General features: G+C 38.8%; 3 protein-coding genes across 3 annotated transcripts; 1 reads left to right on the forward strand and 2 right to left on the reverse strand.

The window, feature by feature from the left end:
- Positions 1 to 171: 171 nt before the first annotated feature.
- Positions 172 to 7,457, reverse strand: mphosph10 (M-phase phosphoprotein 10 (U3 small nucleolar ribonucleoprotein)). Its single transcript, XM_022201191.2, has 11 exons — positions 7,318 to 7,457; positions 5,335 to 6,007; positions 5,062 to 5,243; positions 4,800 to 4,965; positions 2,888 to 3,029; positions 2,703 to 2,770; positions 2,472 to 2,609; positions 2,270 to 2,380; positions 1,825 to 1,932; positions 1,504 to 1,734; positions 172 to 443 (listed from the first exon to the last, which is right to left on the reverse strand). Exons 1-11 carry the CDS (start codon positions 7,401 to 7,403, stop codon positions 294 to 296), a joined length of 2,055 nt encoding a protein of 684 aa, XP_022056883.2. The 5' UTR covers positions 7,404 to 7,457; the 3' UTR covers positions 172 to 293.
- mcee (methylmalonyl CoA epimerase) lies at positions 7,400 to 12,746 on the forward strand. Its single transcript, XM_022201214.2, has 3 exons — positions 7,400 to 7,521; positions 8,390 to 8,730; positions 11,795 to 12,746. Exons 1-3 carry the CDS (start codon positions 7,494 to 7,496, stop codon positions 11,945 to 11,947), a joined length of 522 nt encoding a protein of 173 aa, XP_022056906.1. The 5' UTR covers positions 7,400 to 7,493; the 3' UTR covers positions 11,948 to 12,746.
- A 273-nt stretch (positions 12,747 to 13,019) lies between these two features.
- LOC110955984 (ferritin, heavy subunit) lies at positions 13,020 to 16,860 on the reverse strand. The gene is made up of 5 exons (XM_022201203.2): positions 16,540 to 16,860; positions 15,257 to 15,362; positions 14,380 to 14,526; positions 13,966 to 14,091; positions 13,020 to 13,462 (listed from the first exon to the last, which is right to left on the reverse strand). The coding sequence occupies exons 2-5, from the start codon at positions 15,356 to 15,358 to the stop codon at positions 13,304 to 13,306; spliced, it is 534 nt and encodes a 177-aa protein (XP_022056895.1). The 5' UTR covers positions 15,359 to 15,362; positions 16,540 to 16,860; the 3' UTR covers positions 13,020 to 13,303.
- Positions 16,861 to 17,902: the final 1,042 nt, after the last annotated feature.

Raw genomic sequence — 17,902 nt, forward strand, 5'->3', positions numbered from 1 at the left:
AGATTGTTTTTGAGATGGAGATTGATGGGTTCAACCTTCCATCATCTTAACCCTCATGGTCCCAGCAGAGTTGCTGAGGTAAAATAGCGTTGACTCACCCTTTTTTTTTTTTTACCAGTACCAATGTATGCGTATCATTTTTTGTAAAGAGGATAAAAGATTCCACTAATGTTATAAGTTTTAATGACACTTTATTTTTTTATGACTTTCAGATTAATATATTGTAGTTTTATCATAAAAAGGACTCTGTACAATAAAAAAAAAAGTTGATCATCCACAACAAAATATCACAGCTATAACTTTAGTTTACTGACAGAAAGCTCTTTGCTTTTCTTCTTCTTTGAAGACGGGTCCTTTGCACTTTTGATCTGACTTTTCACCTGGTCCTGCAGCTGAGAGAAGAAGGCTTGAGAGGAGCGTAGAGCCTTGTCCTTTCCCTCATCCTGAAACCAAAAAACAAGGTTAGAAAGTGAGTTTTTTCATTTATGCACAGTTATAAAAGGCTGAGGAAGATTTAGGGCAAATGCATTTCATTGCATTTAAATGTACAAATTGTACCTTTTATGTCAATAAACAGTATTACCTAAAAGTTACTGTAATGTTTGTTTTGGCATTAAAAGTGTGGCACGTCCTGGTACTAAAAGCAGAGGCTGAGAAATCTGTTTGACGGCTTAAAATAGATGACCCAGTTTGTGAAGGCAAAACGCAGCAAACATCAGCTGATCCAAGACGCAGCTCTGGTTCAACTGGCTGCTTGAACTCATGCATGTTGTTTGATAAATTCAGGCATTTTGTTCATTCCATACTCAGACGCCAACTTCATTTCAAATCAATTCAAAAAAATATATTTGTCCCCGGGGGTAATTGAACAAACACACAGCAGTTGGATCAACAAAAAACAGGTGCATGTCTGTGTTATATGGCAAATAAAATGTAAAAAAAAAAGAAAAAAAGTAAGTCAGTAATGTAAAATAAGTTCTTGTATAAAATCATGTGAAGTACCAAAACCACAATGAAGTTATGCTCCACTACAAATAAAAGTATTGGCATTGTATCCACAATCTTGTTTAAATTGCAGGACAAAAGTATCACTAGTATTAAAGGTAAATGGCTGCTGTCAGTGACACAGATATAATGTGGTTATTCATGCTTGCTTTGATCTGTATACTGATCAATACACACTTTTGAGCTGTTTGAGCTGTAACAATGCATTTTCTTTTCAGATGCTGCAACATAAGTAGATTTCTACTGAAATGGTGAGATGGTATTACATTTAATACATATATAGAAGAGTTCTGGATTCAGTTTTCCAAGAGTAGGAATTGACCTATTTAATATTTAATCTGCAGTCAGTGTTCATATCATAGTAGCTTTTTATGACCCGTGTAAATCCTCGAACATGTTTACAACCGAGATCTTTGAGCAGAACAATACCGACGTCCTACTGAGAGACATGACAAGTGCAAACTGATCTGAGGAAATGAAGTCAGCTAAAACACTCACCTTGAGTATCGTGGCTTTGCCTCCTTTTGTCAGTTTCTTCAGGTTTTCTGTGACTTCAGCCTTTGATAGCTTTTTGTTCTCCCCAGTCTGACTGGCCTCTTTAAGTTTCTGCCTCCTTTCTTTCTCCTTGATCTTTACATGCTTCACCTTCTTTTTGTGGCGTCTCTCACGCTTCTTGTCTGTTGACGTCTTCTCAGTACTACCCAGCACATCTCCTGCTTTGTTCTTCGCCTTTGGGTAGAAGAAAGTATTATTAGACATTCTGTGTAACCAAATATACAAATATCAAAATAAATGTTTGTTCGCAGACTGATGACAAACCTTGATTTCTTCTGGTGCCAGCAGAGTAGCATCGCTAGTGCCGACTGGAGCCACCTCTTCCATGGTAATGGATGGTAAGTTAGACACCACTTTGACTTCAGGAACAGGCTGTAGAGAGGACAACATGAATGCGATTATCAGGAACAGCACTGGCCTAATATTATTTACATGACAGCAAGGAAACATTCATATTATCAGCATATGTTTTTAAAGTAATTTTGCTCTATTTTCACACAACATGCTTTCAAAGTTATTAGCATGATATATGCTCGAGATTAATAAAGTATCTATCTATCCTTCTTTACAATGTTGAAAGCTGTTTGTGCATGAAGAATCACAGGTCGAATTGATAGAACAGTTTTTAACGAACATTTCCTAATGGACAGTCAATCTCAGTATTCTTGGTACATTTTTGGTTCAGTGACTACTGTCAGGCAAAACTCACTGGTTTAGGTGTGAAGTGGAAGTTAGAGAGAGCATCCAACTTCAGGAAGAGTGTGTCCATGAGCTTTTGAATTTCGACATGGCTCGGGTTTTCCTCTTCCTCTGTCTTTTGCTGAAATCAGAAAATGAAGAGACAAAATAAATGGATGCAGCGCAGGTTCACATGTATTAGACTAGGAGTGAGAACAGCATTAAAGTCAAACCTGTGTCTGCTTCAGGTATTCTTGCTCGTAGATTTCTGCAAGGCTCTGCTTGCTCTTCTCATGGTCCAAAGTTAACCTCTTCTTGTACTCAAACACCTCCTCTTTAGGTTTCTCTTTGCGGACTACATCATCAAATGCCTTTCAGTAACACAAAAGAGTTCAAGTGTGAGTTCGAAATTAAGCAACAACAGCTAAAACAGATACTATAAAATGTAAGTAATTATGACTAACCTGGTCTTTAATTCTTTGCTTGATGATGTCTTCGAGCTGTAGTGTGGTTTCCTCAGTGATAGCAGGAGCTAAATACAAAATTTTAACAGTAGTTTTAATTAAATACCAAAAAATAAAACTAGTGTGAATAACTGTGTGTACCCAAAACAGCATACAGTCATTAGCCCACAAACAGAGATACTCACCCCTCCTGGATGCCTGCTCAAACTCCACATCTTCCTCCAGCATGCTGTTCTCTGGACGAGTCTGTGCTGTGGCCTCTCCGGACAACTGCCAGGGCTTCTCTCCTAAAGCCACCTTCTCCAGCTCCTCAATCTGCTTTGCCATCTGCGGTTATGAATAACAATAAAATACAATAGGTGCTATTAGTGAAGCAAAGTCGGCCCTGTGCTAAAACAATGTCTGGAGGTTACAATGGTGGTAGTGTGCTGCTTCACAAATCCAGATCTGTGGATTTGAATCAAACTGCATGGACCCTCCTAGAAAAATGTCATGAGATTTAACATGTCATCCTTTACTCTCTGCTGCTACGTTGAACCAAGTAACATTCCCGGATCACTGTCAACACAGTTCAGTTCAGGATAGAATGCCATTCGATTCACATAAAGGCAGCTGCAGAGGGTTAAACATGGAAAGAGTGAGAAATGTACATCTTGTCCTTTTTTTATTTCCTCCATCAGGATCTCTTATGGGTACCAGTTTAATAAACTGAGAAACATTAAGCACAAAATGAATTTTAAAATTCAGAGGAGATTCTTCATGGCAGATCAGTCTATAAAAACTATTTCCCTCCTTGTTTTACAACCCAGACAGAGGTTTATAGACCCCGGCACATCAAAGTAGCACAAAAGAATGCCCAGAAAAAAAAAATCAATACAGCATGTGAGCAAACAGGAATTACATGAGATTCTCAACTTAAAGTAACCTACAATGAAACACTTGCATGCAGTCTTGGATGTTATAAAAATAACAACAGATGTGTTCTCTTGTGATGTTGAACTGTGAAACTGATACAAAAATGCATCAGTGGCTTCAATCAGAAGAAAAGTTGAGCATCCTGTGAGATCATGCTGGTCTTTAAGGATCCAGCATCAAAGTCAGTATGTTAAAACCCTTCTTTGGTCATTCATTAGACCCCTAAAAGCTTGTTTTTGTGTATCTGTTATATATTTTAAAAAATGTCCTCTAACAATTATCCTTACCTGTATTAAAAATGTCTTACATGCAACTTCATATCATTGTTCCTCTACATTATTGGAGAAATTCAGCCATACATGGCCCATCGAGAAACTGATCCCTGTAGAAGAATGATACGGACAGTACCACTTCGGAAATTGACAGGCTTGGTTCATTGGGTTGGTTAGGTATGAAACCTTGACTGTCTGAAAATGTGCTTTCAAGATCGTCATCTGTACACTGCAGTTTCCAGGTGAAAATGCTCAGCTACAGTGTTGATTGCTTTTTCCACTCATGGCTCAAAAAAGTTACCATATGGACTCATTAATCATCATTTTAGGAGACAGATGACATGTTATGTTATGTGTTCCTTGTCTGAAAAGGCCTTCAGACACAAAACCACTAAAATACAGACAAGAACGCTGAAAATATATCAGAATTTATCTACTGCTGAGACAATCATGAGGTAAACGGAATAAATACCATGTTCATGTACCAAAATAAACCACTAGGAGTGTGAGCTTACATATTTGATTAGCAAACACAACTAAGTCTGTTCAGCTTTTTTATTCTGCAAGTATTGATCTCTTTCAAATGAATGTGATGGCTGTTTTTAAAAGCGTTAGTTGCAGGCTGAATAGACTATGGCTGGTTTAAAAGTTCTATATTTTGCAGATACCAGCAGGAATCTCTCTCCAAAGAATCGAAAAAAAATCATAAAACCAAAACTTGGTATCCAATGCTGGGACCAAATCCAAAATCTTCCTCATTTTCACAGACTATATGTTTCTAGACTGAAGCATTCACTTTGCATTTCATGTAGGTGCAGGCTTCACACATCTGCTACAAGCACTAATGCATTACAAAAGTTATCTTGTTTAACTAAGTAACTGGAAAGTTAAATTAGTCAAACTGTGTTACCTTTTCTTGCCGTTTCTCAAATGATGACTTTGATTCGGACTTTGCTGAGCTTGGAGCTTTCCCTCCAAAAATGTCCTCCATTTCCTCTCCCTCGCTGTCCTCGTCCTCTGAGAGATTAAAGGTCACTTTCTTCTGAGATGCTTTGGACTGGCTTCTTTCCTCATCGCTGGCAAAGGGCAAACACAAACACACTGGAATCAAGCAAACATGCTTCTCCCACGCGCAATTATACAGACTTCATCATCATTTTGATCACACTTACTCATCGTCACCCTCCTCTTCACCATCATATTCATCTTCTTCGTCATCCATTTCTTCTTCGTCTTCTTCCTGGCTTCCATCCATGCTGTCATCCTCTCCATCTGACTGGTCGTCTGTTTTAGCTGGCTCACCCTCCACAGCATCAAAGAAGTCCTTGTACTTGAGATTCCTGGAGCTCTTCACCTGTCAACACAAACAACAGTCTGCATATTTACTTCGTTCTAATCTGTACCATCAGGACCAAACAAGGGACAAGCTATGCTGAAGTACATACAGTGCGTTTCTGCTGCTTTTTGTTGGAAAGCATTTTAACTAGGTCAGCATCCTCATCCTCATCAGAAGGCAGGTCCTGAAAATAGTCTACGTCATCTTCATCCTCATTGTCCTTTCCTTCTCGCTTGTCCATATCATCAAGAAATGACTCCATCTCTGACAGTTTGAAGAACGTATCATCAACCTCAGAGGGAACCATCTTTGTTTTAGAGCCTTTTCTTCCCATCTCCTTCTTTTGTTTCTCTCGTTTCTCCAAAGCATCCACATCAAAATCTAAATCAGAGTCCTCTTCTGAGTAATCATCTGCTCCATCCTGAGCCTCCACAGCCTTTTTCTTAGACTGTCTGGGGTTGGGTGGTTCCTCAGCATCATTTTCATCATCTGTTGCTCCTTGTTCTTCTCCTTCACCATTCTCCTCCTCTTCTTCCTTCTCCTCCTCTTCAAGCACAGTTAACGTTTCATCTGATACAGCTTCATCAATTGCATTTTGAAAATGTTTCAGTACAGCATTGTTCTGCAGCTCCAGTTCCTGCCAAATCTGCTCTTCATCAAAGTTTTCCACCACCAGCTGAGCCAACGGGCTTCCTTGGCAATCTGCAGGCTCCTGAGCTTTGTGGAGGTCATACAGTGTCTTCGTGAGAGAAGTAAAGTCTGCAGCCACTCCATCCTGAAGGCTGCAAAAATGAAAAGACACAATCAGTGGGACATGTTTAAGGTAAAACTAAAAGTACAGGGGTTGTTGTATTTAAATTGAAATCTGGTACAGGTCTTTTGCTTGCAGTCATCAATACTGGGGTTAGTAGACGTACCCAGTACAACAGTACTATGGAATACTTTGATCCGTGATACAATCACTTTAACACTGGTGTTGGCAGATTGGATAACAGAATAAAGGGATTACTTACTATGAAACAGTGTGTTTTCCCCATTAAATGTGATATGCTAGGAGTTTATTTTAGAGACAATTCAAAGGATTTTAACCTGAAATAAAGATAATCTACATTTTTATGAACAATTCAGAATAAATTAACAGCGCTGAGACAGGAAAAGTCAAAATCTGAAAGGTCTATTGCCTTACAATGTCTTGGGATTGGTACAATTTAGATTACTAGTCAAACAAATTTTTTTCATTCATTCTACACTAACACAATAGAAAATAAAGAACAAATTCGATCTTTTGTTAATCTTTGTGGATACAGGACATTATATGAATGACTCAACTGAAAATTTATCAACAGCAAAACATGAATTGCAGTAGTAACCCGTCTTCAAATCAGAGCTAACCCATCAAATTATAGAATGATGCAGAATTTACTTCACAAACAATTTGGCTTACAGAAGCCGATTATAACATCTAACTATATTACTTACAAGTAGGTCTGTAATTTGAGAGTTAAAATCTAAAATAAAATTTCAAGATTTGTGACAGTGGATAAACTCCAACTATACTGAGTTAAAAAAACAAACAACAAAATAACACTGAAAGTGTTTGGTTACGCTCACAGTTCTTTCAATTTTCCAGGTTAATTGATAGTACGTAATAGTACTGTACTGACTGTTTATTTCCCTCTTCTAAACATAAATATGTTAATGTCCCGGGCTGCGCTGTACCCTTTCAGTCACAGTCACGCTGAGGATATACTTTAAAAAAACTTTTTAAAAAATAGAGGGAAGTAGTGCAACTGTAGGATAGCTCGCTTTCCTGTGGTTGTTGTGATTTTCATTGATTAGATGAAAACTATATGAATTAAATATGTTATGCTTTTGTCGACACATCAAACCGCGTCTAGAAAAAAAACATCAAAGAATGAAGCAACAGCTTCGAGTTTATTTTCACTGGTTAACGCTATCAGTTTGTGCAGTTAGCTTTAGCCGATTGTTAGCTCGTTGAACGGTTTCTCTCCAAACACGAGACTTTAAAAAATATTCAACCGCTTTTTTTTTACCGACATACAATAAACAAGAATAAACAGCAAACACTTGCCTCAAAAACTTTTCCGGCTGCGCTGTGTTGGCATTTATTTTCTTTACACACGCCTCCAACACACTCCACACATCTCCAGTAGCCATGGTGTCCCCCACATGTGTGACCGTCTGTGCCGCAGGTAAACAGGCTCACCGAGGAACTCTTCCGCTGCTGCTTTGTTCCGAGCTACAAACATGGCGTCCTCAGTGCTGAAGGTTGCAGGTTGGTGTGATGAGATAACTATCTAAACAACACATGTGGGCTTTTCTGTCGTTTATTCTGAAGTCACATATATAAATATGGGCATTCTCTTATTTATTGTATAACCACGATGCGTTGTTGAACTGAATCTAACTATGTTCACGTTACACCACGATTTTGTCTTTTTGCAGTGTTTGCTTACATGGTACTTCTTGTAATTTATGCCTAAAAAATGTATGAACATAAATAAAGCGACGCAGAGATCATTTTAATTAATGAAAATGCAGTGAATGCTACTGCGGCACTTTTTCCAAAAGCATTAGAAAAATACGTATCAGCTGCTGAACTTTGTGAAGCTGAACGTTGTTTAAACTCACAAACCCTTATTATATAACCTAGTGGAGATTTCAAATTATGCATTTATGCATCTAGAACATTTCAGTTTAATGGAGTAGTACATCCGTGAAATACACGTTGGGTTCTGTCTGTAAATATCTAACTTTACCTGAAGATCTGGAAAAAGTTGGTACAGAATGTACTGTACATCTGTGAAGGTAAACTTTAGGTCATTCATGATACTTTGTAAAAAGTTAATTCCTTAAATGTGAAAATTTTCAGAATGCACTTTTTTGCACTAAAACGAAAGGGAAAAAATGGAGCTGTCATTATTTATAGGTTATTATGCTGTAATTTTACCGGTCCATGACAACTGAGATCAAACTGGGCTGAATGTGGCCCCTGAAATAAAAAGTGAGTTTGACTCCCCTCCTCTAACTCATCCCTCAGTTAAATTCAGGATGAAAGCATTCTAAGGTGTTTACTAAAAAGTACAACCTGGAATTCTGTCTAAAACTACAATTCTACGATTTAATTTAATGTGTTTATTCAGTGGCAGGCATTTCCAGATGTTCTCGTGTCGCGCTGCTGAGGGCACATTCAACGACGGCGTCCCTCCATCAGGGCGTTCCTGCATCCCTGTGGAAGCTGGGGAGGCTGAACCACATTGCCATCGCCGTGCCTGACATGGAGAAGGCCACGGCTCTGTATCGGGATGTCCTGGGGGCCACGGTGAGCGACAAGGTGCCCCTGCCTGAACACGGTGTCTACACGGTGTTTGTGGAGCTCGGCAACACTAAGCTGGAACTGCTCCATCCTCTGGGGGAGAAGAGTCCCATCGCCGGCTTCTTACATAAGAACAAGTCTGGGGGGATGCATCACATTTGTATTGAGGTGAGACGGCAGTCACAGCATGTCAGAAAGACCTGGTCAGGACTGTGTAGATCCCAGTTTTCCCTTTTAATGCTATTGTGTAACAGTGACAATGCAGAACGCCGTTTCATGACGAAGCAGGTGAGTCATATAACTAATAATAGTCTTGAAGGTTCTTTGCCATTTGTTTGTGTGAGGGAGCCAGCTTGCATAATAGGTTTTTCTCATAGCAGACATTCTGGCTTGTCATACCAGGAAAACATAGGTGTGTCCTGACGACACAATGGCGTTCACATACCTGACTGAAAAATGATCCATTATCCAGTCAGTATTAGTTATACCTGTGTTTCATCAATCAGAATGGCTGCCATGAAAATGCTCTAATGTCACAATTTTATTAATTTAATAGATTGTAAAGACAGAAAAGTAGCATTTATGCAACACATTACCTGTTCTACTTTATCCTAGAGGTGCTTGTTTGGGTTTTTGGGTGCAGTTTTGTATCTACTCTGTATGTCGCTTTGGATAAAAGCGTCTGCTAAATAAAATTGTAGAATTGTAATTTTAGACAGAATTCCAGGTTGTACTTTTTAGTAAACAGCTTACAATGCTTTCATCCTGAATGTGTTTGGTGCATTTGGTCAGCTAAGTTGTAAGTTCAATCACTAAATGTGATCACTAAACTCAATATATAATTGAGGGACTTTTGAAATCCATGGGATAGATCTTGCATACATTTTCATTAAAAGTTAAAAAACTAGTATTTTTTTTATGTTCATTGTGATCATTTCTTTACAAATTCCATAATTATTTATTATGGAAATAAAAACTTATTAATAAAAAGATGGTTGATATCACTAAAATGTCGACTAAATAACCATCTGAATTTAATAACAGCTTCGTTCTAATTCTAATTAAAAAAAATTGACTGTGCTCTGTTTCTTAAGATAATCATGGCATATTTTTTGGCAATATCAAATTTTATATGGAAAATAATAGTAGTAATAATAAAAATTTGTATCTGTGACTGAGAAATCACTTTCAACTAAGTTACCCATTACAAAAACACGTCTCAAGGAAGTGTGTTAATTCCAGATCACCTGACCTGCTCCACATGATGTCATTTCCTCCTGAAGAAAAGACTGGAAAGACTCCAAGACTTTGAGTTATTTAATATAAAGTAGTGTGTGAGTCACATGTGGATTTATGGCAGGTCAGCAGGTTTACTGTAATATCATTATAAATAACTTTCAATTTTACTTTTGTAATTGTATATTTAATATTTAGAAGTATCTTTCTGTAAAAATGTTGATTTTAGGCCTGAAAACAGCAAAAATGTCAACTATGATACTATGTTAGTCAGTAGACTATGTTACAAAAAGTCCCACAATTATATATTGCCTTTTACCTTGCAGCCCAACCAACAGTAGCTTATTATACACTATATTGCCAAAAGTATTCACCTGCCTTGACTCGCATATGAATGTAAGTGACGTCCCATTCCTAATCCATAGGGTTCAATATGACGTCGGTCCACCCTTTGCAGCTATAACAGCTTCAACTCTTCTGGGAAGGCTGTCCACAAGGTTTAGGAGTGTGTTTATGGGAATTTTTTGACCATTTTTCCAGAAGCGCATTTGTGAGGTCACACACTGATGTTGGACGAGGAGGCCTGGCTCTCAGTCTCCGCTCTAATTCATCCCAAAGGTGTTCTATCGGGTTGAGGTCAGGACTCTCTGCAGGCCAGTCAAGTTCATCCACACCAGACTCTGTCATCCATGTCTTTATGGACCTTGCTTTGTGCACTGGTGCACAGTCATGTTGGAAGAGGAAGGGGCCAGCTCCAAACTGTTCCCACAAAATTGGGAGCATGGAATTGTCCAAAATGTCTTGGTATGCTGAAGCATTCAGAGTTCTTTTCACTACAACTAAGGGGCCAAGCCCAGCTCCTGAAAAACAACCCCACACCATAATCCCCCCTCCATCAAACTTTACACTTGGCACAATGCAGTCCCACAAGTATGGTTCTCCTGGCAACCGCCAAACCCAGACTGGTCCATCAGATTGCCAGATGGAGAAGCACGATTCGTCACTCCAGAGAAGGCGTCTCCACTGCTCTAGAGTCCAGTGGCAGCGTGCTTTACACCACTGCATCCCACGCTTTGCATTGCACTTGGTGATGTACGGCTTGGATGCAGCTGCTCGGCCATGGAAACCCATTCCATGAAGCTCTCTGCTGAAGCACTGTTCTTGAGCTAATCTGAAGGCCACATGAAATTTGAAGGTCCGTAGAGATTGACTCTGCAGAAAGTTGGCCACCTCTTGGCACTATGCGCTTCAGCGTCCTCTGACTCCGCTCCATCAGTTTACGTGGCCGACCGAGTTGCGGTCGTTCACACACACTTCCACTTTCTTATAATACAGTTGACTGTGGAATATTTTGGAGCGAGGAAATGTCACGACTGGATTTGTTGCACAGGTGGCATCCTATCACAGTTCCACGCTGGAATTCATTGAGGTCCTGAGAGCAAATGTTTGTAAAAGCAGTCTGCATGCCTAGGTGCTTGATTTGATACACCTGTAGCCATGGAAGTGATTGGAACACCTGATTGTGATCATTTGGATGGGTGAGCAAATACTTTTGACAATATAGTGTATGTATATATTACACTACAAACTTTACAGAAGTGTCATAAAATATATACAGTAGTTAACTAACTGTAGAAACAATGAGGGTTGCACAGTTTGTTTGTCTTGTGTTTATGCCAAAAAATGTTACTTTAAAAAAAATCTGGTCTCAAAATTATTCTAATGCTAGTAAAATTACTTACAGCCTAACAGAATATGGCCTGTACTTAAGTCTTCAGTGTTCATAGAAAAATATGTATTTGATATGAGCTGATTAAAGACTGCTTAGTGCTAATACTAATTTTTGACTCTAGGTGGACCTCTCAGGTCTTTCTGTGTGTGCCACAGGTTGCCACTGCAGCAAATGCAGTACATTTTCACACTTAATGCTAAAGTACGATAAAGTTTGCAACTGAAATTAGATGAATAACTGACAAAGTTCTCCTCTTGGTTGCAGGTAGATGACATTAATGCTGCAATAGTCGATCTGAAGGCAAAGAACATCAGAACTCTGTCAGCGGAGCCTCGGATAGGAGCTCACGGGAAACCTGTCATGTTCCTTCATCCGAAAGACTGTGACGGTGTGCTGGTGGAGCTCGAAGAAGCCTAAACATCTCAGTCTGACAGCATTTATGTCAGATGTTTATTCACATTTATATATTCCACAACCAGTTTGCTATCTGATGATAACAGGTGGTTCCTCACAGCACTTCTCCTTTCAGGCAGGTGGTTTTTCCAGTTTTGTTTCACTTCTGTTCTTTACTTTCCTGTTTTGGTGTGAATAAATGATTGTGTGGTGTGTGATTGTTGTCTCTTTAAAATGTAGTGCCAATGAATGCAGCTTTGACTTTCTATAATGCTGTAATCACATACATTTGTCTGTAACACAGTAGAGTGATGCCTTACTGTACGACTCCAAATAGGATGCTAGATTTTGACTCCCAACAAAAATCTATATAAAATTTTGTCAAGTACTTATGATTCTGTGCTGCAACTTGTAGTCTTGTTAGTTCTAAATCACCACTAGAGGGACTAACTGCTGTACCATGTCCCTGAACAAAAACAAGTCTGTGATTACAAAACAGAAAAACTGTGGGACGCTAACATAAAGGCCTCCTGGAAACAATGAGTCAGAGTTGGAAATCCTGTGATTACTCTACTTATTTTAAAATCTCTAGAAAACAATTTAACATACGTGTTGTAACTTTAAGAGCTCATCTTTGGAACTAAGGATCCAAGGAGCCTATGAAACACTGACACTGTTGAGACCCTAATAACAAATACTACCTAATTTGGCATCAAGCTGCTTATTTGGAGTTCTGGTGTATACTTTCTGGAGGCCACAGGCTCTGAGAAAAACCATAATCGTGTTCTTGACATTCAGATAAACAGTGATTATTTTTCTGCTTGGACTGGAGTTTTCTTGAACTACCACAGCTTCTCCATTTAACATGATTTAAACAGCTGAGTCTTCAAAAACGTGTTTCTCTGAGGACTCTTGTGGTTTTGTATAAAATTTTACCTAAATCTGTCTGGCTGCTTAGTTCTCTTTTCTCCGGTAATGGAAGTGAAACAGCTCACCGGAGAGGGATTTTTGACAGTTTCAGTCACGGAGCTTAATTTAAACCATTCAAAAGCTCAGTTTTTAAACATCTGGACAACACAAAAAGAAACAACACAAATCAGAATCCAGAGGGTTTGGTTTATTTGGTCGGATCAACAACTCCTGGCATAAAATACAGCAAATATATGTCTTAATGACATGAGTGTATCAGATAGAGCGGTGCAAGACAGAGCAAGCTCTTAATGTCCAAAATCACAGGGGATTTTAGGAAATGGTAATGACATGAATAATATGGGACATATAAATGACTGGCCAGGATCATGCAGATGGCTTGAAAACATTTAGGAGCAAGATACAAATATACATATACAGAAGCGTTTGTAAATGTGAGCTGGGGGGGATTTAGCTGCTTTCTTTGCCCAGGGTATGTTTGTCAAACAGGTACTCTGCCAGGCCGTTCTGTGGAGCTCCCATGCGGCGCAGGTTGGTCACCCAGTCTGCCAGTTCTTTGATGGACTTCACCTGCTCGTCAAGGTAGTGCGTCTCGATGAAGTCGCACATCTGAAAAAGAGAGTTGAGTCAAATAAGAACCTCTGCGATCGTCCTGCTAAAACTTTTTTCAGTGAACATGAGCATAAGCTGCTGAAGTACTGAAGGCCAATGCTTTGGTGATGATTCTTGTGCGATAGAATTATCAGATAGTGATGTTTTGGAATGGTTTAGCGAGTTGTAGCCGTGTCAAATACACTGGATTTCAATGCAGCTTGTACTGAATACTGAGAAAGACAAATCAAATATGAAATTGCGGCAGAGCTTGTTTACGTCAACAACCCTCAGCAGCATTGTAGGAATGCAAAAATAAATGTAAAATATGCAGAATTTGTACAAAAAAAAATCTATTGTCATAGGTGTAAAGCTAACAAATGTCTTTAGTGCTCTAATCTTCAAACCTACATCGCATTATAATAATTGATAGTTCAATGGTGAAGATTTGGACTGGTTTTCTCTAAAACTAAAACGTTTCTTAGTGCTTTGCAACTGTCGAGCAACGTTGTAACACTCACGTGTGGGTCGTTGTGATCAGAGCAGAGCTTGTGCAAGTCGAGCAGCGACTGGTTCACGCTCTTCTCAAGCTGCAGGGCACATTCGAGAGCCTCAACGCCGCTGCCCCACTCATCCCTGTCTGGCTTCTGCAATTCAAAGCAGGTTAGAAAAACACTTATTAATGTGAGGGAGGAGGTCAGCAACCCGACCCAGACAGTGGGCTTACTAGGAAGTGGGTTTGCAGTTTAACGTTTTACTCAAGCTTGGGGGGGTCGTGTTTGCGTGTCCAAAAAAGATAAGCGCCACAGCGCACTCACACCCTCTTTATCGGTTTGTGTCTTGCAATATGGGCCTTATGATAGTCCAAACAATCTCACACCCAGGAAGAAGTCGAGACACACATTACATTGCGTTTACTTTCACAAAACTCATACCTTGATATCTTGCAGAAAGATCCTTCCTCCCCTCTGGTTCTGTAGTTTCATTAGCTTCTCAGCGTGTTCCCGCTCCTCGTGTGACTGATCACGGAAGAACTTGGCAAAGTTGCCCAATGCCTGGTCATCCCGGTCAAAGTAGTATGACTGTGAGGAGGAAAGAGGGAATGGTATTTATTACAACTATTCAAGTCTTTCAGGTGAAGTCAAAATGTCTTGAAATCGAAAAATCAGAAATGGCTAGTAGCTGATGTTATTCCACAAAACTAAAATGAGCCAGACACAAATTCAGAAAAATAAGGTAAACAGAATGTTCAAAATTTAATTTAAAAAAAAGCATTTAATTCTTTTTTCTATATGCTACAGCATGTTGGGGGAAAGCTGTGCTTAGAGTGACGTGGGGGGCATTGTACTTTGCACTTTCTCTGTACGTCATCTCAAAAAGGAACTTCAACCTTTGTTTAATTACCTGACCACAAAACATTCACCTCTCTTCAGTTCAAAAACAAAGATATCTAACAAACATCTAAAAACTCACTCGCACATTTAGCAAGTCGATACTGTCTTAAATCTGGTGGCCGTTACTTTTGACAGCAGCAGGAAACTCATCCAGACTTTTCACATTCATGTTGTACACAGTTGCCACACCATACTATAGTTATTTAACCACAGTATAATCTGTTTAATAGGACATTACAATGACTTCTCCATAATAACCGATATAAGCTTAACTGATAAACACAGTTCTCCTTTCATTCACCACTTCTTTTTTTTTTTTTAAGCTATCAGCTCTTCCATAGTGGGTTTTCACTTATCTTTGCTTATTCAGCTGACTTCCTACTTCATTATCATGTTTTTCTATCTACTGGACTCTCACCATGGACAAGTAGACGTAGGAGGCGTACAGTTCCAGGTTGATCTGCCTGTTGATTGCAGCCTCGCAGTCCTGATGGAAGTTTTGTCTTATTTGGGAACTCATGGTTCTGAAAAACAGCGGAGATCACATTTAACAGTTCAATGATTATTTGCGTAATTTATTGAGCAACCACTTGATTACTTTATTTAACAAAAATGCACCGGTTTTCTCTGCATTATGTTATTGTAAACTAAACAAATGAATTTGGGTTTTAGATTACTGCTGGAACAAAGCAGGCAACGTGCAGACATCGTTCAGGCTGTGAAATAAGTTGAGGTCATATGTAACAATACATGTGCTTGCACAGTTATATGGCTCATATTTTGTTGATCCCTGCAAAAAATGGACACCAACCTCATTTTAAAAATCATACATACTCTTCATATACTGTGCATGTGGTTTTGTGAAGCATAGTGTCTGTTACAGTTGTGTTTCTTGACAGGAGTGCTTGAGTAATGAATTATGAATTCAAGTTCAGAGTTTCTCAATACACTGTGACTTATAGAAAACAAAATAAAGAACTAATCCTATTGTTTTCAAATGACATTTTAATTATGATGCAGCAGATGTTTTGTAATGTTAATTCACATACCAGAAGTTATTTAAAAAAGTAAAATCACACCAAACAACTTTTTGGCAGTGAGAATACAAAAAATATATTTAATTATAATGCTGAGCTTCTGTAGCAATGACGCAAAATATGAATTAAAAGAAATAAAGAAAAAACATCCAACTGATGTGCTGTTGTTACATCGGATGTAGCCTGTGGTGCACTACTGCATATTCCAACCGGCCATTTTATGAATTGGTATGGCATGGATTCATTTTGTTACGCAAGGAAAAATCTCACCACGGAAGCAGGAACAAAAAAGAATTTCCCGAAAACCATATAAACGTGGCAACTGTTCCTTCACCTGCTCAAAATATATAAAAATACGACTTACGTGAAACTTAAAAGTAGGATTGCTACATTTTACAATATTTATTTAAAACTCTTGTTTTGTGTGGCAGGTCCCCAGTCGTTTTGAACCATGCCTGGCGCTAGAAAACATTGCGCATTGTCTGGACAGCGAAACTGCGCCAAGGCCATACTGGCGGCGGCGGCAAGGTGATAAAAAATGCACCAGAGCTAGCAGTAATTTACACCCCTGGACAGGGACCGCCATTAACGTAGCCTTCGGTGTATTTCCGTCAGCTACACGCAGACACATGTGAAAAAACAAAGCGTACAATTGTTTTCTTACCAACTGTTCTTGGCAGGTCTTCACGAGAGGAGGTCAACGCTGTCCAAGTGGCTTGTTAGCAAAACAAACAGGTAGCTTCCAAGCTAAGTGTGTGAGGATAGCTCAGCTAGCTGATGCTTTAACGTACTTAAAAGTTGGAATAGTTGGCGTTGTCAGTGGAAATTTGAGAGATCGACGCGATTGCTTCCGTCTTGCGGTGTCTGAAGACAGTTAAAAGGTTGCCGTTCAAGCACTGTTGAAGCAGGTAACCTTCACCGTCCGACAGCGAAAGGATCGTCTGAACGTTTGTGGCCTGAACGTCCACAGATAATCCCGATGGTACGGACCGTGACGTCACTACGGAAGAGGGCGGGTTCATACGGCTGAGAAGTCCATGGAGAAGTCACCATAGTAATAAAACACGTAACCCACGTCCGCCTCTGTGCTGTTTGTCTGAGTATTTCTACTTCATTCTCGGAATTACAAAGGATTATATAGATATACTTTTCACTACACTGAAGTTCTGTCAAAAATTGTTCGTCTGCCAAAAGCTGACTATTGTCCAGTTTCTGTAAATTTCCACCCGATTTTATCTGATAAAACAGTAAAAACGTACAATTACAAATAACTATATCCATATATAAATATCCACAGTGATAGTAAAGGTGTGTTTTTGAATAACTGTGACCAAAGAAATATTTATATTTTATAATGCATCCAAGAATGACAATTAGGATTATGGGCAAAATTCTAGCATTGTTTCTGATGTTTAGACTGTATGTGTCTAATATCCTTGCTTGTTTATCCTTGTTATTTGGAAACTCTATTGTAATCAGCATGAGATCTGGATGAGTTTTAGACATAAAATAAAGAAATTTTCTCATTTGCAGTTATCTTAAAAAAAAGTAATGCTCAGAAATCAAGTTAGTCATTCTGATGTAATTTTAGTCACAATATGTGTGCTACAATCCCTTTTTGGAGGAAAATGCACTTTATGTGAACTGACTTGGTATTTTATAGCTATTTCAGTGGGTAAAAACACCTGGATTAGTTATCTAGGGCACAAATGCAGAGATGTAAGAATATTTGCTCCCAATCACTTTTTGGCACAACACCAATCTGGACCTTTAACTTAGAACATAATAAATTACATAAAATCGATAAATCTGCGAAAGAAACCCTCTGTCCAACAATTCTCCTTTGGGCTAGTTGTCAGTTTTTAGGTCTTTTCATGAATGATAGTAGCCTTACTAATATGTAAATGGAATTTAAATTATTTCATTGAATGAGGAAATTAAAACCCGTTAATTTAAATATTATATTTTTGTAATCTGGTGTAATATAAGAGTATGACTTTTGAGGAATTTCTCACTACTGTAGTTTA

Source organism: Acanthochromis polyacanthus, chromosome 2 (genome assembly GCF_021347895.1).
Source record: "Acanthochromis polyacanthus isolate Apoly-LR-REF ecotype Palm Island chromosome 2, KAUST_Apoly_ChrSc, whole genome shotgun sequence".
NCBI classification, from domain to species: domain Eukaryota; kingdom Metazoa; phylum Chordata; class Actinopteri; family Pomacentridae; genus Acanthochromis; species Acanthochromis polyacanthus.